This window comes from Sceloporus occidentalis, unplaced genomic scaffold, assembly GCF_023333645.1.
Source record: "Sceloporus occidentalis isolate IW3139 unplaced genomic scaffold, rSceOcc1.0.p SCAF_6, whole genome shotgun sequence".
Lineage (NCBI taxonomy): Eukaryota > Metazoa > Chordata > Lepidosauria > Squamata > Phrynosomatidae > Sceloporus > Sceloporus occidentalis.
The window spans coordinates 141,577,981-141,598,441 of record NW_028316986.1 but is presented as its reverse complement, the minus strand read 5'-3'; the positions used below and the strand labels follow the sequence as shown (position 1 = coordinate 141,598,441).

Below are 20,461 nucleotides of genomic sequence, written 5' to 3'. Positions count from 1 at the left end.
GAAACTTAATTCTCTGCACTGAAAATACAGAAAATACCTTTTTTATGTGCACAGTATGTGCAAATTTTGTGCAGTGTAAGCCCCAAATTGCTAATTCTTGCTTTGTCACAGTAGGAAGGAAATTGCTGAAATGACCCATTGCTTCCACTGAGAAGAAATTAGCAAATAATTACAGATCTAGATAATGGCGATCAGACTTAACCGTTAGCAGATTGTCACATATATATGTTCAACCCCTGAATATTCTCCCACTGCTAAGTGTCCCCTCCTGATCACTTTGCACATTCCTTGTTACCTCTAGGCCAAAGTAGATGTGCTTTAATTTAGCTATAGCATGGATGATTTCCCCCCCTGGAAAACTAGTAGGTGGCCAGGCCCAGAGAACCAGACTTTCTACCCCATCATTGTGCTCCACATTGGACCCTTTGTACTTGCTATTTGACTTGATTCACAGTTGTGCGAATCTGGCCCAGTGAAAGAAACCTGGTTGCAGCCTGGCCCTAGATTTGCCTTTCTTCCTTCTCACTTAGTAGATGTGACAGATTAGCCAACTGTACTAACAGGAATTCTTGCCAATGGACTGAAGCCAAATACTTTGATGGTTCTTTCTACCACTTTCGCCTTTTGTCTACTTTTAATCGGATTACAGTAACTAACCACCCGGGTTAATAATCTTAGAATGCTCATATATGTCTGGTCCTGTTCACGAGACTGGAGCACACTTGCTGACCTTTACACCCAATTTAGTTAATATGAACAGCCAAGCAGATGACTTGTGTGTTTCACATTTGTATGTGTGATAAGGTGTGCGTTAGTCCTTTTTTCCAGTATTTATTTGGATACGTTTATAGGCACTTATATATAGTTTTTTTATTTTAAAAAGGTGCAGTGATTTACAAAGGATAGATATATTAATAGAGCAAAAAACAAAATGAGAAACAGGGTTTTCAAATGGCAAAAATCAAAGCAACTGAGTAGCAATTTCTATGAGTAGGATTTTAAGAGCCTGAAAAAAAAAAGAAAACAGGTTAAGCCATTTGGAGAAGAGGCTCTGAAAATGGTTGAGGTTTATCTAGGTGGGAAAGAGTATATTTCTGATACCTAAGCAATCAGCTGGAGAATATGTGGTACTCCTAGTGTTACTGGACTTCATCTCCCATGATCCCTCACTATTGGATGTACTGGATGAGGCTGATGGGAAATGCAGTCTAGCAACAACAGCCCCCCCCCCCCCCACACACACACAAACACACATTTCTCTAGCCTAGCTTAAAAAAGGATTTGAAAGTTAAATTTTTGAACTGCACATGGAAAGGAGCTGCCAGCTAATGTGAATATATTAAAACTAGAGAGGGATTACTGAGGGGTGGTTTTTTTCATATATTTTTTCTTGGTGTGAGTCCTTTGAATTAGGTCCAAAGCACATTGCAGAAATAATCCAGTTAGAGACAACTTTAATTGCCCTGGCTCAGTGCTAGGGAATCCTGGGAATTGTAATTTATTGTGACACCAGAGCTCTCTGACATAGAAGACTAAGGCTCAATATAGATGGGCACAAAGCGGTGTACCGCTGCTGATTCTAGGGTTCAGGATGGTGCAGCATCCACACAGTCCAGAACCCTAGAACGTGCGGACACCATCATCGTGGACTGCCATGATGACATGCACGATGCGCAGCATTCACGCGTCCACAACAAGGAGTGATGTCGTAAGGGCTGCAATGCAGTCCTTATGACATCGCAGGAAGGAGCTGGATTTCACAGCTCCTTCCTAGAGCAGATCATTCCTGTAGCAACCACACGGCCACACGGCTGACCATTTCTCCTCTGTAGGGCCAGGGTGTCTGGAGGCATGAAGCCCCAAGGAACCCCCTTTTCCGGGCCATGGAGAAGTGGCATTTTCCCGCTTCTGCGTGGCCCTGAAAATGCTGGATTAGGGCCTCAGGGCTGCCGGTGAGGCTGCCCTGGCCCAATCCAGCGCGAAAAGGGGTGAGGGCAGGCCACCCCTTTGGGGCGGTCTGTACTGTGCCTATGTATCTCATAAAACCACAGTTCTCAGAATTCTGTAGCATTGATCCAGGGCAGTTAAACTGGTGTCAAACTGCATTATTTCTGCAGTGTGTTTTGGACCTTAGTCTTCCTTTTTTGATGGTTAATATCAAGTGTCCATTTCCTGTGAAAGGTTCTGTCCAGATGATTTCATTGTCCTCTTAAAATACCATGTAATGTCCTGAAATTATGAAAAAGGATACCCTTGGACTAGTGGCCTTGGTTTTCCATTTTTATTGATTGAATTCTGTTCTCTTGCAAGCAGATCCACAGAAATGTGGGCTTTAACCTGCACCGAGGAGCGTATTTTTAGCCAGTGTCTTCTTGAAAAGTGCTTTTCGGGCTGGTGATAAACTGCTGCATTTTCTGGCCTTAGGCAAAGGCAGCTACTGAGAAGGTGGCATTAGCCTTGTTTTTTTTTTTTTTTTTAAGTATGTGTATATATGCTTTCATGTTGACTGTGGACATATGGCAATCCCATGTATTTCATGTGGTTTTCTTAGGCAAGAAATACTCAGAGGTGGTTTTGCCAGCTCCTTCCTCTCTGAAATATAGCCTTTACAGCACCTGGTCTATCGTTTAGAAAGACAAAATAAGAAAATTTGAACTGCATTAGGTAAAAGGAGGGAGTATCTTGAACTTCACCATATTCTCCCAGTTATTTGAGGTGATACTGCATTCCAGTTATATCAGAGTGACTATGTTGTCTTGTGTCAAATGCACCTTCAGATTACTGTATCCACTTGTTCTCTATCTTCCACTGGTCCATCTGTGGGCTGGGCTGTCAGCCACGCTTCAGGAACTCACCTCCATTTCCAGTGTTGTCTCAAAATGGGAGTTGCCCATCTTGTGATATCAAAAGCTGAGGAGGAAAGAAGGGGCAGTGGGGCTGGAATGAGTCCAAGTCCCCACTTTATTTGGCACAGGGCTTGGGAGCTCTGGCAGTGGCTATTGCCATTTATTTATTCATTTCCCACCTTTCCTCAAAAACTGGGACTCAATGGGGCTTGCAAATTAAAATATAATACTGTGGAAACCTACAAAAGAGCAGCATCAGAATGGAATGAAGCTACTAACAGTGTTAAAAGCAATGGAACAGCTAACAGTTAAAAACGATAGAAGGCAGTTTTAAGGAACAGTGCAGTTAAAATAATAATAATAATAATAAACTTATGGCATCTTCTTAAAAGTCTTTTCACCAAAAAACATTCAATTCCCAAAAGTTTGCCACCATAATTACAATAGTAGTAGTAGTAGTTGTTGTTGTCTTTGCCTACTGACAGAAGGATCTCAAGGAATGGGCCATTTTGACATTCCTGGGAAAGGAGTTCCAGAGCCAGGAGACAACCACCAAGAAGGCCCTGTCTCCCATTGAGGGAGACACATGAGAGAAGGGTTTCTTCTGAAGGTCTCAGGGACCAGGCAAAACTTGTATAGGGAGACACCAACTTTGGTGACACCCAGTGCAGTAGGAGGAATGCCGAGGGGGTGATGATCTGCCCCACTTTCCATTCCTGCTATCTTGGTCACCTGCCACCCTCACCGCTGACTGGGGAGAGAGCCAGGCTGGTGACAAAGCCACATGGGGTGCACTTGTCCCATGGCTGTCCTCGCTACCGCCTTGGCCCCCTCTCCAAGGAGAAAGCTGGGCTGGTGAAGAAGCCACAAGGGATACCTTGTCCTTCTGCCAACCTCATTGTTGCCTCCCGGGGAGAGAGATGGGCCAGCCATGAAGCCATGAGTGGTGCACCTACCCCTCCATTGCAGTGGGAGTAGTGTCCAATTCCTCTGGGGTGTCACCTGGTGCAATCTGAATGCAACCCATATGATAAAATGTCCCATTATCATATCCTGAAAACACATTTCATGATATGGTTGCTGTCCCTTTTAGCAACACGGTGACTCCACCAGAAGACCATTTTACCATGTGGGGGGAAAAAAGTGAGAAAAGTTTTCCTCATCATGGAAAGCTCGTGTATAATAATAATAATAATAATTCAGCTTCATTTTCTTTAACTGTCTTTAGAGTGAGTCTCTAAAAAGCATTATGCTAAAAACCAACTGGGTGGTATTTTATCAGAGTCATCAACCTTTCTAGGATACCCTATCCCTTGTAACTTATCCATGGTAAAAGTGGAGTGAAAGGTAAGGAAGCACACAATGACAACCAGGGCTTTCCCACTCAAAGTCCTGTCTCCCTGAATATATATATTTTAAAATAGAATAAAAAAAAAATACTGGCTTGAAATGACCTTGTAATTTGTTCCTATTTTATAACACTGTTCTTGAAACAGGATTTGGAAACTGTATCTAGGAAAGGTAGTACTTTGTTCTACTTTGCCACCTTGCTTCAGTGCTCGGGTTGATGTATTTCTGTTGCTATTGGTATAGGCATTCTTTGTACTTGGCAACTATTCTTCGTCTCTCCTTCAGGTCTTAGATATCTATCACATAGAAAGCATTGTCCTACCAAGAGACCAAAATGTAAGATAATGACTAGGGTGGATGACAATAATACTTAGTTGTTTGTTGGAGTTTTTTCCCTGTAGGTTCCCTGGAACACTGTAGAATATGCACCCGATGAAATTTAATGGTTTCTTTTGACGAAGCAAAGCCAAGAGCAAGTAGGTGACTCACCTGGGAATAAACATTCTGGGGTTGCAGAAGAAAATCAGTTTGGGGATGACTTGTAGCAGGCAAACCATAGGAATGGGAAAACATTAAGCAAACATATACATCTCCTACTTGAACTACTGGGGAGGCGGGGGAGAGAGAAAGTTACTAATCTGGTAAACTCTTGTCCAGACTGATAAAAAGCAAGTGAACAGGAAGAAACTGAAGCATGCAAACATAGGCCTATAGGTTGTTTTGCATACAGAGAACCTATTTTTCAAGTAAACACCTTTTTGTAGTTATACTGGTTCTGCATTTAGGGGAAAACATACTCAGAGCTATGGAAATTTTACTTTTCAGCCATCAGTCAGCAGAATCCCTCCTGGCACCAATGTGGCCACTGATCAAATAATTGTACATGCTCAGCTATGTTTACTTGCAGGTTCCTTTGCCTCAGATAATGCTTTTCTGCTAAGGGTTTTATATGGAGAACGTACTGTTTTTCTAGGAAGATTTTTAGGAAGTTTCCTGTTTTCTTGTGGAAAGATTAAAAGAGCCTCTAAAATCTAGGAGAACAACATTGAGCATTTCATCATGCTTGAAAACATTAGCCGTATTAGAAGAAGAAGAATAATTCATCATCGTCTATTATGAACAGCTCTTGCAATTTTAACAGCACTTGGAAAAATTGCTTTTCAGTGTTACAGTTTCCCAATCTCTCCCCCCCCCCCCCCCATCCCTACTAGCGTGGTTGGTATTATTAAGGATTTATTCTGCATTTCACATACTTACAAGCCACTTTGAAAAATCAATCTAGATTCCATCGCCTGGACAATGCATAGACAATTAACAATGCTTTCCTTGTGTCTCTGCTGCCTTTGATGAAGTTTAACTGTACATCATTTACAGCCATTTTGGATGGGAAGGTCTCTTTACATTTAAAAGTTTTCTGCATGTATTCACTTTATAGATAAATGGCAGTAAAAGGTTTTGCTGCTTTCAGGATATGACATGTGGACGGGGGAAAAAGAAGAATGCGTTCCATACCTCTGGATTGACATATAATGAGGTAGAGAAGGACTGTGCTGGAGAAGGCTTGTAGGTTTGCTTTTCTAACTGCCTGCCTCTTGCCTGACAAGCTGAGGTTGACTAAAGCTGCATCATGCACTGCAAAAATAATCCAGTTTCACACCACTTTAACTGCCATGGCTCAGTGCTATGGAATTCTGGTATTTGTAGTTTTGTGAGATATTTAGTCTTCTCTGTCAGAGTGCTCTGGTGCCACAATTCCAGAATTCTATAGCATTGAGCCATGGCAGTTAAAGTAGTATAAAACTGGATTATTTCTGCTGTGCAGATGCAGCTTTAGTCAACCTCAGCTTGTCAGGTAAAAGGAGGATAGACAGGCAGGCTGTCAGGAAAGCAAATGTACAAACCTTCTCCTGCATAGTCCTTCTGTACCTCACTACATGTCAGCTCAGAGGTATGGAATGTCAAACTGGATTATTTCTACAGTGTGGATGCAACTAGAGTCTGTAAATCCTCCTTTAGGATGCACTTGTTTGTTTTAATTTCTACTGGAAAAATCTGAAGAATGAGGCAAATAAAAAAGGCTTGTCCTTTTCTTTTTTAAAAATGTTTAATGAGAAAACCTCTCTATTTATTTTTAACATGTTTGTTAAATAGGTATGTTTTCCCCAGTGGAGGAAGTAATAGATCTGGACCAGGTGCATTGCCGTAGAAAGATAACATGCAGCAATGAAGGCTGAACATCTTGTTTAGTAATTTTGAGTATTTGAACCCTCTCCTCCCCATACATCTGTTTTAAGTGTGTGTGTGTAAAAAAACCAACCCAGGAGCCCTTTCACACTACACAGTTATAGCACTATGATTCCAGTGAAACAGCCATGGGCACATTCTATGGTGTCCTAGGGACTGTTGAAGCAATAAAGGATTTATCTGGCTAAGAATTTTAAATATCTTACCCTACATTGCAAGTCCCAGGTTTCAAGAGGACGTTGCCATGGGAGTTAATGTGGAATATAACACTATAATTTTGTATATGAAAGGGGCCCGAGGGATCTTTAATCAGATTCGTACTCATCTGTTTTGGCCATAACAAGAATTAGGCCTGATGTGAAAGAGAGGCTGGAATTCAGGATGTATTTTTAAAGGCTTTATTCCACAAATAAAACCGTTTTTATCCATTCTGAGACTTCACAGCAGGTTTACTGGAAGTTTCCAGTTCTTCCTATAAACCAGCCCCACATGTTCAAGAACAGTCTAGCATATTGCTTACCTTTTCTTTTTTCTCTTTTTTTTAAAGGATGGCAAAACCTCTTTTAAAGAATGGAATTATTAATGAGCCAAATACTTCTGATTTGTGAAGATTCCAAAATATTAAGACTGAAGATTAGGAACATTTGTTGCTTTCTGGGTCGTCTTCAATTTGGTCATAAATCACATTTCCTCAACCTTTGTGGCAGAAAATCCTCCACATATGGGGAAAGACTCAGGAGCTGTTTGCTTAGGCTCCCATTTTGAGGGCTACCGCAGACTTCAGAACCTTGGTAGCTGGAGAAGTATCTGATGTACCTAGACCATTTGGAGGTGTGTGTGTGTGTAGAGTTTAATTTCAGCCATGATAGCTGACACGTGCCACATCATGTTTCCATCTATATCTTTTTATCACACATGAAGACTTTTTGCTTCAGCCTCATGCTTTCTGGAGTAGAATGTTTCTGCACTTCTTTCACCAAGATCATTTCCAGAAACTCCTAAGAGTGAAGAAAAAAGCCTTACTCGGGACATTTTAGCTGCCCCATGACTTTTTTTGCTTTCTGGGCAGATAGCTTTGCCTTTCACCTCACTGAAAGCTACTCTCGGAAGCTATTCTTGCCACTGGGTTTATTCTCACTTTGTTCTGCAGTTGGCCCTCAACATTTGTAGCTTTGACTTTTGCAGATTTGATTGTTCATGGATTTGATTAATATGCTCTCTCTAGGAATTTCTGGGTTCTCCATCATGACTCTGTGGTCAGTGTCCTCCAGATGTCATGCTGCAAAACCTAAAGATTCCTAGAGAAAACATTTCTCTAGGTGTGAAGTCAAAGGTTTTCATGGCTGACATCCATAGATTTTTGTGGGGTTTTCGGGCTATGTGGCATGTTCTAGAAAGAGTTTATTCCTGATGTTTTGCCGGCATCTGTGGCTGGCATCTTCTCTGAACAACCTGAAAAATTGCTTGAAAAACCTACAAAAAATTACTTCTCTAGGTTTTTGTAAGTTCTCCAGTTCAATTTTATGGTCAGTTTGCGCTGGAGGACCTAGAGATTCCTAAGGAGATGTCCTCTCAGGTAAACAAACAAAACCCCCAGTGTTTTTTTATTTGCATTTTCCCCACTTTCATAGGGGTCCTGCATGCCTAACCTCTGTGAATGTGGAGGGCCAACTGTACTGCCTTTAAAAACGTCTCCAGTCTTTCCTTCCCTTTTGTCACGTGGTTCCAAGGGGAGCTGGGCTGGGTGAAGAAGAAGGTGACTGCCTGGGTGTGGAGGAGATGCATTGGATTCCTGCCAATGCTGGATGGCTCCAGGGCTTCACCACAAGGGCTTTCCAGGGGGACAAGGGAGAGAGCTGCCTGAAAACTTTTCTGCTGCCTTGAACTAGTTCTTCTGCCCTAGAACGCAAGCTACCCATAGGTGCACTCTCCTTGCTGTCCTCCCTCAGGCCTTCTATGCAGTTTGTAGGCTCAAGTCTATGAAAGCTCATGCTACTAGCATCTATTAGATCCGTGTGTGTGTGTGTGTGTGAGAGAGAGAGAGAGAGAGAGAGAGAGAGAGAATAAGTCATTAGCACACCATGTTGTAGCGTAGTAGCAAGAGGGACTGGAAGGGGGCTAGATCTCCCCTGATCCCTATGTTCTCCCCACCCCTGATAACCGACTGGCCACCCAATATCACAAATACACTTTTACACAGCAAATCACTGTGTGACAGAAGTGGTAAAGAAAGTTATTACCAGATTTTTTTTTCTATTATTTTTTTTTAACGCTTTTCGATTTGTCTCCCTTGGGACAACAACAGAAGAGTGACAGCATCATGCTGTAAGCTGAAACAGAGGGTATTATTATGCAGATGCAGTTGCATTTTAATTGCCTCATGCAATAAGCCCCCTTAAGTTTTGGTTCTGAGAGAATGGCAGGATATAAATATCAAATAAGTGTGTGGGGGTGGGAGGGTTAAGGTGGGAGGGTGGGGAAACAGGGAGTTTGGATTTTTAAAAACATATCCTTTCATGAATGAAAAGAACAATGTCATGACAAGTCAAAAAATAAGAGCAGAGTAAAGTCGTTCTTGTCTGGTCTGGATTAGTCTTAGGTCCTCAAACAAAAGCTTGATTCATCCAAAACTGAAAGTATGCACCCAGACTGTTAGGTTTTTGACATATTTTCAAAATTCCCCTGTGCAAGACCCATCTGCCTCATCTTTTCTATGACTAATTTCTAAATATTTGATTTCCTGGTACAGTACTCATACATTTTGAACATTGGCATGAGATGCTTCTTGGCTAGAAGAGCTGCAATATTAGTTGTCTTAACTGAGGAAAAGTGTGAGGCTTGGGGCTGGGTTCACTTCTCATTTCTGATCTGCCTTCTGTCGCTTACTTGTAATTCTCAAAGTGCTTTGGCTGGTATGTGCTAACTATGCCAACACATTCCTTGTAACAATCATTCTCCTTGAGAGGCAGACCCCCTATGGAGGCACAGATAGTTGCTGTGGGAGGGGCACTGGTTCCTTTATGATCCCTTCTAAGAGGTATAAAGCAAGAGGCTGCATGTTCATTGTCAACAAGGTAGACATAATGTTCATAACTTTTGTCACATAGGCCTTGTCTGCATGGGCTAAAATGTCCATTTCCCCCACCATCACCTCCACCACTGTTCTGTAATGATGCATGGCCCGGTTCTGATGTGAGCAGTCCAGACAACATGTGGCACATTCAGCACCAGAACTGGGGTATAACACCCTTAAAACTGTTTTTTAAAAAAAAAAAAAACATATCTGTTACCCTGGATCTTCTGGGAAGATCTAGACCCAATGTGGGTCACTCATTCTGAAGCCAGAATTAGATACTCAGGCATGTGACCATCACCGGGCCCATCATTCTGACCTCAGAAGTGAGCGACCCATGGTAATGCCAGGTAGGTCAATGGAATACCCATGCAGACAACCATTGCAATGCAGGAACTGGAGGGCCAGGTAACAGAGGAAATCTGGGCAGAATACTCTGGGTTGAAGACATGGCCTCAGTGTCAAAGAGAGCAGCTACTGTAGCAGTTCTCAGTGCAATAGTAAGTAGCAACACCAAGTACATTTTTATACCACTTACCAGTGCACTTAAGCACTCCCTAAGTGGTTTACAAAGTGTAAGCTAGTTGCCCCCAACAATCTGGGTACTTATTTTAGCGTCCTCAGAAGGATGCAAGTCTGAATCAAGCTTGAGCCCCTGACTGGTATTTAACTCACAACCTTATGGTTTGTGAGTGAGTGGCTGCAGTACAGGCATTTAACCACTGCGCCACCAGGGCTCTTCTTCAATGTCTGTTTTGTCTTGGGCACAAAGTACGCATAGCATATTTTAAAATATCTGTGTGCCCTTCATGGAGGGCAAGGGTGGGGGAAAGGCACCCTGTGCACGTAGTCCTCCAATTCTCTTTCTGCACACACACCCACAAGCTCCATGGGAAACTCTCAGTGCTTCCAGAACCTTATTTATTTATTTATTTATTTATGCTCAAACAGAGACTGTGATGTCACTTCCAGTTTACCAGTGACATGCTGGTTTGACCCACCAAAAGTATGCAAGGGCCAAAAATATCCCCTGGCTTCCTCATGGTTTCCTGTTTCTGGTGTGGAGGTAAAACCTGACAGGCTATGCAGATATTAAGTGGTGAACTCGCTTTTCTGTCTCTCCCATCCCTCTTTCCTTTTGCTACAGGTTTGGAATTAATATAGCATTTTAAGACATTATAATTTGCTGTATCCTTTGTAATGGAGAGGGAACTGACTTTCACAACTGACCTTAATAGTGTGGCTATGTATTGCATGAAATAAATAAAATAAAATAAAAACAGGGATCATTTCCTTGTATCTGTGTGGGTTCTTCATATTGACATTAGGGATAGTTGTTTTGTAACTAACTTTTCCAGTCATACGGCATGATATCATTTCAATAAAGATTGTATTACAAGAACACTGAACCCAGTCAGAGAGGCTTTAGCAGGAAGCTTGTGCAAAGCATTTGTCTTCCGCTTTATGAAAGAAGAAAAGTAATAACTTGCCTTTTCTTTTTTAAAAAAAATAGATTCCAGTTACTAAAAGTAGGGCCACAAAGAGGCTCTGAGTGCAGACTGGACCTTAGACAGTTATTGCAATGTTTAATGTAAATTTACACCAACGAATATTGTGGCTTTTGTCCATGACAGTGTTACATAAACTAGATCAATTGTTACTCTGATCCAGTATCAGGCAGCAGGCTGGCCACCTGGAGAGTCAGGTGGCAAGTAGATGACTCACTCAGAAAGTGAGTGCAGAAAATATCCAGCTTCACAGGAAACTAATTACAAGAGGAAAAAGAAGGCTTGCTACTCAGCTGAGCTTATATATGCAATCCTTACTATGTCCTACAACATTCATTTCTACTAGTCAATTCAGTTCATATTATACAAGCAGGAAGCAAACCCAACAAACAGGCCAGGACAGTGTCACAAGTAGAAGAAAACAGAGAAGAAAACTCCAAGTGGTGGAAAATATTCTGGACTTGTTCTGTTTCAGACCACAGTCCACGAAGCATTTTTTTGCATTGTTGTCAATGCTCTCCCCTTGAAGACTTGTTTTCAACCTCTTGCATCCATTATCCATGGTCAGACATTCCTGGAAATCCTCTTCCTTCATAGTCACACATGCACTCTTCCTCCCTCCCTTTCACACACAAACACAGACACAAAGGATAACGGGTGTTGCACTGCTTATCTTCCCATATGTGGCCTCACTTGTTTTTTGGTAGAATGCTGGTCTTATTCAAAACAAACATCATGTCTACAAACTGGAAAAGTTATTTTTATTGTTTTCATATAATTGCTCAGCCAGTTAAGCTGATGGAAAAACAACTTTCATAAACTCTGCTGTTGACTGATGCAGAAATGGCTCTTCCCTCTCCACCTTGGCTATTTTAAAAAACAAATGAACATCTGAGCCATCTTAGGTTTTGGACACAGGCACCAAATGTCAGCTTTCTAGCTTTGGTGGATGTCTGCTTGTTTTGGAAATATATAATTGCTGTATAACTAAAAGTTATTTTCTTGTTGTTGTGTGCCTTCAAGTTTCATATGGCAACCCTAAGGTGAACCTATCACCGTGTTTCCTTGGCAAGTTTTGTTTAGAGGGAGTTAGCTGAAGCTGAGAGAGTGTGACTTGTCCAAGATCACCCTGTGGGTTTCTGTGGTCAAGCAAAGATTGGAACTGTGGTCAGAAAGTGTTTTGTTATGTTACCTTCTTATATATACACCATCAAAGAAATGTTCAGATATCTTACTTCACCTCCCTTCCCTCCTAGCTTCTCATATTTTTTCTCATCATTTGGGTGTTTTCTGTTTTGAATACTAGATTTTAAGCAACTAGAACAACATGGCTTGAATCCTATTGTTAGTTCCAACTAGTTATGGACCCATTGAATTAACAGGATTTACCTATGGGTTCTCACATACAATAATATTCAGTGGGTCTATCTAGTTTGGACTCACCAACAGGATCCAGGCCTATTTATCCTAACTATCAACTCCTGGTGAAGTGAGAAATTTGGGGATACATTGTCTTTGATACTTTGAAACTGATTCTTTCATGAAGATAAAATATAATGCTTAATAGTTATGTCATACCTGGGACTAGCTGAATTCATTGTCAGATTGTCTAGATATTTCCCATGCCAGACACCCTGAGTGGCAGTAAAATTAGAGGACTGAACCTAACCTTAATGTCAATCTGTCTGATTTTCCAAGACTGAATCAGCCTCCAGGCAAGTGATGGCTTATGGGTGTTCAGATCTGTGTGATGCAACCATTTTTCTGAAGCTAATCAGGAATAGGTCTGCTGATGGATTGATTGAATGAATGATTGATTGCACTTATTGATCACCCTTTGACTTACCATAGCTGCCAAGGTGATGCACCAACAGTGCAGACTCACAAACTGAAGGAGAAGCAGGACAAAATGAGCTTCACGTTTAGACAAAATGAGAAGCCTAGTGAAATCTAAACTGTGAGAGCAGGTTCAGTTCCAAAACAGCACTAACTCTTGTTGTAATGCATCACCTACTTTCTAACTAGGAAAAAGTCACAGTATAGGAGTAGATTATTTACTTCACATTGCGGAGAACTCAAGTTCAGTCCTTGGTATCTCTAGTGAAAAAGATCTCAGGCAACTAGCCTAGGAAGACTGTTGCCCGGAGGAGACTTTGCCAAACAGAACAGTTGATATTGGCCTTAGATGGGCCTTTGTTTTCCGTTCATACCATATAGCTTTATAGGTCCACACATAATCCCCTCAGGCTATCATTAAAACAGGATATAGGCACAGGAGTAATAAAACACAATCAGAGAGGAGATAAATGAACAAATACCCTGTCTCCAAATGTTCCAGGGCTACATTCTTTCCCTAGAGTAGTTACATACTTTATCTCCGATGTCTGTCCCCAGATTACATTGGTTTGCATCCTTGAACTGTTCACCCTGCCACTAGTTCTAGCTGCTGGGAGATGATGGAAATTATGCAGAGTCTTCTCAGTGAAAAAGAAAATGGCAAACAGGAAAGGACCATTTGGCACATTTATACCACAGCATGTGGTTAGGGCACATCCTGTACAATTCTACAGTAAAGTCATTGCAAAGTTTGCAGTGATCTCTTATAATATTTATCCAACCCCTGTGAGGGACAAGGAACATTTTGGGTTGATCAAACCAGAGGAAAACCAGGATGGTGGTGGTAGTGGATTCTCATGTGTTCTGTTGTTTTATATACTTTTTATAGTAAGGGGGAGGAAAAGGTTGACATTACTATTGGTCCTTGGTAAAACAAAACAAAAAACTTTTAAATGTATGTGATTTGTTATGTTAGGTAAGTAGGTTAAAACTAACTAACCCTCTTCAAGTGATTGTGAGGAAGCAACTCTGTGGATTTGTATGGTTCCTCTACTTAACATCAATAGTCTTCCTTTCTTCTGTCATGAAGCCATCATACATCAGATTCCTGGGTAATCACACTTCCTATAGGAGCTTGCTCAAAATCTAATACCATCCCTTCTGCATTTCTGATGCTTTGCATGGCTTTTGGCATCATGCATATTGTGCATGATTGTGCATGGTGCCAACTGCCACCCACATTTCTCCTAATATATGCTCTCCTTTTTTTTTTGCAAGCAGCATTCGCAAGCCTTTTTGTATGCCATTTGTACCCATAAATATTTTTGTATATTTTTTTCGAAGATATAAATTCTAAACTACTATTAATTGGTTGGTTGGTTGGTTGGTTGGTTGGTTGGTTGGTTGGTTGGTTGGTTGTTGGAGAACTATTCTTGATCTGTTCTTCTGTCTTTACTCCTGGTCTGAATGATTTAGGCAGCTTGAACACTTTCTTTGACAATTTGTAGCCTTCAGATAAATGAACTGCTGCAGTGTTTTAAGGTTTTGCTATTCACTGATTTTTTAAAAAAGTAAGCAAAAAGATGAATCACAGCTATTTGTAACTGAGAGGAAACAGATCTATTTGAAAGAATCTCTTCTTAAAATTATCAATTATTTCCTGTGTAGCTGCAGCTGGTTGTAAAACAAGTTACTATTGTTTTTCTCATAGGCTATGACTTGCAGAAATCACTTATTTTCACTATTTAAGGAAAGTAGGAACTGCTTGCATTTGGTCCCTTTCCTTGTAGAGGAACTGAAAACTATTTTAAAATAATCAGGATGTGAATTTCTTGATGGGTCCTATCCACTAACAGTGTTTCTCCCCCATTCATTGTCTTTCCACTGTTTAAAGCTAGTGAATGTATGAAGATTCTTATCTGTATACATCACATGTTCAGCATTTACAACTCAAATAGTATACTCAAATATATCTAAATTGTAAACCTGCATAGTAAACTCACATTTTATAAGCAAATACTTACGTAATCTAATATTTGTAGAATTTTCATTGAACCTTTGGATCCAGTTAACAAATGCTTGAAAATATTTTTGGAAAATCTGAAAAGCAAACCTTGATTTTGCCACTTTATATAAAGAACACCATATTACTACACTGTTTTATTTGATGGGAGTTATTTGCTACACCATTTTATTTATTTAATGAGCATCCATGGATTTTGGTATGCGGGTGTGTGTTTGTGTCCTGAAATCAAACCCTGGCAGATACCAAGGGACCACTGTAAATGACAGACCTCTCCTTCCCCGTCAGTATTCTACATGTGTTGTGACAAACTGAAAGGAGTCAGAATAGTAATCTAATACCAGGCTACTTTAAATGCCCTGCTATAGAAGAGGTAAAAATAACTATTTCTCTCTCTCTCTTTTAGTATAAACAATGGAATCCTTGGATAAAACAATCAATAGCTATCTGGATGTTTGGCTTGGCCCAAGAGGTATGTACTTTGAGAAGGACTGAGCTATTCAGATTTTAGAGCGGGGTGGCTGGATTCAACCCTCCAGATGTGTTGGTCTGCAACTCCCAACAGCTATAATTCACATGGCCCCAAGTAAGGAAAGCAGCAGTTGTAGTCTGACAACATCTGGATGATTATCAGTGCTTTTAATTGGTTTTTTTTAAAAAAAATCTGTGACTTTTATCACAATTCAATAATGCTCTTGCTCCATAGAGCCTCCGTTGAAACCTTAGCTAGTCTTTTAATTTGAAAAAGTGGCATATAATTTTAAAAATAAGAGCTCTCCCAAACCAAACGCAGAAGCCCACCCCCACCCCCCCCGCACAAAACTCATTAGCATTGTGAATGAATAGCTTACTTCTGCATTAGATCTGCTATCCTTTGGCTTTGCTGGATGAGACTGATGGGAGTTGCAATCCAACATGAAGTGGAAAGTCACAATTTACCCAACAGTATCTCAGAACTACTGCTGTTCTGTCTCAGTAGGTGTTGTTCCATGGACTGTGTGAGCTCTCTCTCCGTGTGTGTATGGATATGCCTTCCTATTAGACATCCTTCTGTGTTAGTGTTATCTTTCATCAGAACTCTCCAGGAAAATCCACTCATCTTAGCCTTGTCCAAAGCCAGCTCATGCTTGGCTTGGTATAGCTGGCACACAAAATGTGAGTCCACATGTTCTTATTACTTTACAGGCCAAAATGCTCTACTCAATGGTTGCCAGCCTTTGGTCCTCCATTTATTTTAGACTTCAGCTCCCAGAAGCTCCAGCTAACTTGGCCAACAGTCAGGAATAATGAGTTGAAATCCAAATAATCTGAAATATCAAGGATTGTGAACCATTGCTATACTGGTTTTCAGTGTCGGCATAGAAATACTTATATGAGGAGCTGTTCATATTACTGGCATGCATAAAAACTCAATCAGTTGATAGAGTCATAAACAACTTATCAGTTTCACAGCAAATACTGCAATTACTCCTCGATTAGTAGATGTTAAATAATTATGGATGCAATCCAAAGAAATTAAGTACAGTGAAAAAGATTTGAGCACACATTGTATGTTTAGCGGTACTGCATATACTTTGTGTGGTACGGTTCCTAGGTTTTATTCCTGGCATGACCTCTTAAAGGGTTCTGAGACAGTGTAGTTAGGAAAGAGTTCTGTTTAAAACCTGGCAAGACGTCTGTTTGTGAGAACAGATACCAATAAGCTAGTTCAGCCTAAATTCTGATTAAGGGCCGGAACAGATGAGTATGAAGGGGTGGCTTGAAGCTGCCCCACCCAAGATATCTTGGGGCTGTGGCAACCACATTCCATGGTCCCAATCCACCGGGGAGCCAGTCCAAATAGAAGTGGAAAAGATCCACTCCTATTTGGGTCAAGTTTAAGGTGCCCCGCTGCAGCTCCAGGGTGGCTTCTGGGTGTGTGTCATCTAAACACCACACTCCTAAGACGTGAAGCTGCTGCCGTCTGATTGACTGGGTGGCTTCAAGATGCCTTGGAACATGTGGCATATAAACACCATGCCCCCATGCTTTTGGGAAGCTGGCTTTTAGGGCTGGTCTGTGCTGTCCCTAAGGCACAGGCTCATATAATTAACACTCATGCACTAGGATTAAAAAACAAATTTGGCAACCATTTGAGTGTGTGGGATATATTCTGACCCCAATGAGAAGTTCATTGTATGTGTATAGAAGGGTAGAGTTCAGGATATAATGTACACTTTTTAAATGTCCTGGTCCCAGTGAGAGTCCCAATGTCTTTCCCTCCACCCTCCATGGACCTGAGCACTCTCTACCTTCCACCCCCCATGGGCCTGAGCAGATGGGTCTGGGGACTTGCCCAGGTCAGGACCTGAGTCCTGAACTGGATAAGTCCCTAGGCTGGCACGGAGGCGAGTGAGTGTTTTCCTATTTGTCTACTGCTGTGCCATGGGCCTGCTACCACCACACACCCCTTAACTTCCTCCATCATCACCTCTACTGAGAAAAGCCTCATTGCAGCCTCTTGATGTGGAAACAGGGTGTCTGGCTACACCCAGATGGCCAGATGCCCCCTTTCCATGTCAGAGGTCATGGCAGGCATCTTCTCAGTAGAGGTGACAGCAGAGGAAGGTAAAGGGCATATGGGGCCATCTAGTCTGTCAAGTATTGCCGTGGAGTTTTCTGGAAACTCTGCAGCAAACAGCGGGTATTTTTGACCTGTGCTAAGGCCCCTTTAAGCCATAATCATACTGGGACTGCTGGATCAGTGTCTACTCTGCCCATTCCCAGCCTGGGGGTATTGGTCTGCGTCGTCCAGACAGGATGGTGCGAGGCGAGGGTGCGCACAGACTCCGTGTTGACTTTCCTCATATGAGGATATCCTACATTGTTAGTAGGATGTTTTGCTTGTTAGCAGGATATCCTCATTCTTTGCTGTCTCATAGTTTTCCAAATCATGGCATAAGACATTTTTTGTCCCAATATGCCAGATTGGCTGGAACGAAAAAGTACCTTGGTGCAAAAAAGCAATAGATTTGCAGGGTTTTTGTTGCCCTGGCTGCCACTTGTCTGTTAAAATACAACAACACCCTGTGCATGATACATGGGATAAATTTGATAAGGTTTGTTTTCAAACACATCTGTTCAAGTGACAGTGTTGTATATTTTAGGTCTATTTTGACTCTTGAGGATGTAAATTCCCCATCCTGGTACTTAAGCGTTAACTCTGCCATCCATTGAATGGTAACCAAAAATGTTCAACTCTTGTTTGGGCCAAATTATTCAACTCTTGTTAGAGTCTCAAGTCCCAGTTCTAAAATATGAATATCCAAAGTACAACTACCTTTCTACAAGTCAGTAAAACTGAAGAGCTCAAAAAAGCTCTGCAAACAAGGGAGTCCAAACCTATTTAGAAAAAGTAATAATTCTGAATACTCATTATTTTGCGACAGGCCTGGCAATTTTAGACTGTCAAAATAAGTCAGACAGTAAGGTTGACTATTAAATGGTGAGTCGGGTAGCTTGGCCCTCATAAAATCTCTTTTTATATTTAAAAACATGAAGCAGTAACAAGGTGGGTGGAGAGAGAAGTTGATTGAAAGGAGAGAACAAAAACTAACTTGGAACAGAAGCACCTGGCTTCAAGATATGAAAGATAAATATGAAGACTGGTGTATCAAATGCTCCTTTGGGGAACAGCAGTTTGTGAAGGGAACATAATTAGTTGTACTACCCTTAGCAACAGTACAGTTAAATTAAACCTCTCTACTTGTGTCTGGCGATTGCATAATTTAGAACAATTATCCTTTCTATTTACCAGCTATTATTCCTTCGGCTTTTGTTGCTAAATCCTGGCTGAAGATTGGGGCCAGTGGTGAGGAATCCTAGCATGGGGTGAAGTTATTGACCCCTTTATTCTGGCATATTGATGCTAAAACTGCTTAAAGAACTTCAGGGCAGAGTCGTTTAAAGTTCCTTTTTTTAACTGTATAACTCAGAATCCTCTGGGTAGTATGGCCCCCAAAACATCTCCCCAAAAATAACTTTTCCAAGTTTTGCTTTAGTATTTCTACGCACTTTGCAACCACTTCCCCATCTTTCTTCTTTGCAACTATTAAATTGACTCATTATGTTGTCATTATGTTATGTTAGATATATTGAATAAAATATTTGCTGTTTTTCAGATCCCAGAGTGAAAGGATGGCTTCTCCTGACCAACTACACACCTACTTTCATTTTCTCTGTCTTATACTTATTAATCGTATGGTTAGGACCAAAGTATATGCAGAAGAGACAGCCATTTTCCTGCAGGGGCATTCTAGTCATCTATAATATTGGACTTACACTGCTGTCCCTCTATATGTTCTATGAGGTAAGAAAGGAGAGAGCAGCATATTTTGTTTCAGTCTGTTCTCTATTTACCCGTGCAATATTTGCTGTCCCCCCCCCCCCCCCCGTAAGTAGAATAATAGAATCATAGAATCGTAGAGTTGGAAGAGATCACAAGGGCCATCCAGTCCCCCTGCCATGCAGGAACTCTCAATCAAAGCATCCCCGACAGGTATCCATCCAGCCTCTGCTTGAAGACTTCCAAGGAAGGAGACTCCACTACATTCCGAGGGAGTGTGTTCCACTATCAGACAGCCCTTACTGTCAGGAAGTTCCTCCTAGTGTTGAGGTGGAATCTCTTTTCCTGGAGCTTGTATCCATTGTTCCAGGTCCTAGTCTCTGGAGCAGCAGAAAACAAGCTTGCTCCCTCCTCAATATGACATCCCTTCAAATATTTAAACAGGGCTATCATATCACCTCTTATGCATTGATACAATTAATGAAAATTGATAGAAATTTTATTATCATAAAATGAATACAGTGATCCCTCCATATTTGCAGGGACTGGGGTGAAGAATCCCCAGAAATGTGGAAAAGTACACCTGTTTAGGAATCAAGTCATTCAGTTCACCTCTATGGTTAACATCTGCCAGACATTGATCATAGAATCTTGCTGGAGGTCCTACAAATTGCCAGAGAAGTATTTTCTCTAGAAACTTTTAGGTTCTCCAGCACAACTCTATGGTCAACATCTGGCAGAGGAGGACATAGAGATTCCTAGAGAGAACATATTAATCAAAACTGCAAATAGTCAAAGCCGCAAAAGTCAAAGCTGCAAAAGTGGAGGGCCGACTGTACTCTTGTGTGTTTCCTCTTGTCCAATAAAGCCAGTTTCCTCCAGTGTATCTAACGTACCTACTTCATACTTCATCATATACAGAGGACCTGGTCCTTGCCCAGATAGCAGGAAACTGTGTGAATCTCTTCCAATAGGAATGGAGAAAGACGTCATCATTTTGAAGTCCAGCAGCAAGAATGTCATTGTTGCTTTATTGTCCAATAACTTTGGATATAAGGCAGGATATAAATATTTTAATAATAAAAATAAGTGGAATTTATATGGGGTCTTCCTAATGCCCTCTTCACACATGCCTGTTCATCATTTGATAATTGCAACATCTGACGATACCTTGAATGTTTGAAAGACCTATCTGGGACCAGACATCATCAGTAGATTTTGTGCACCTCAAACACAAAAATTTTCCAGGGGAGTTCA

At 41.2% G+C, this 20,461-nt stretch overlaps 1 protein-coding gene across 4 annotated transcripts in view; it reads left to right on the top strand.

The window, feature by feature from the left end:
• Window positions 1-20,461, top strand: part of ELOVL5 (ELOVL fatty acid elongase 5) — a 66,195-nt gene that overhangs the window by 26,315 nt on the left and 19,419 nt on the right. For 2 of the 4 annotated variants that reach the window (XM_089531118.1, XM_089531119.1), the window contains exons 2-3: window positions 15,287-15,352; window positions 19,041-19,228. In XM_089531118.1, coding sequence (XP_089387244.1) covers window positions 15,295-15,352; window positions 19,041-19,228 — 246 coding nt within the window. In that variant the 5' untranslated portion in view covers window positions 15,287-15,294. Of the gene's footprint in view, window positions 1-15,284; window positions 15,353-15,856; window positions 16,036-19,040; window positions 19,229-20,461 lie in introns of those variants that run through there. The other 2 variants (XM_089531117.1, XM_089531116.1) reach the window with 2 other exon arrangements.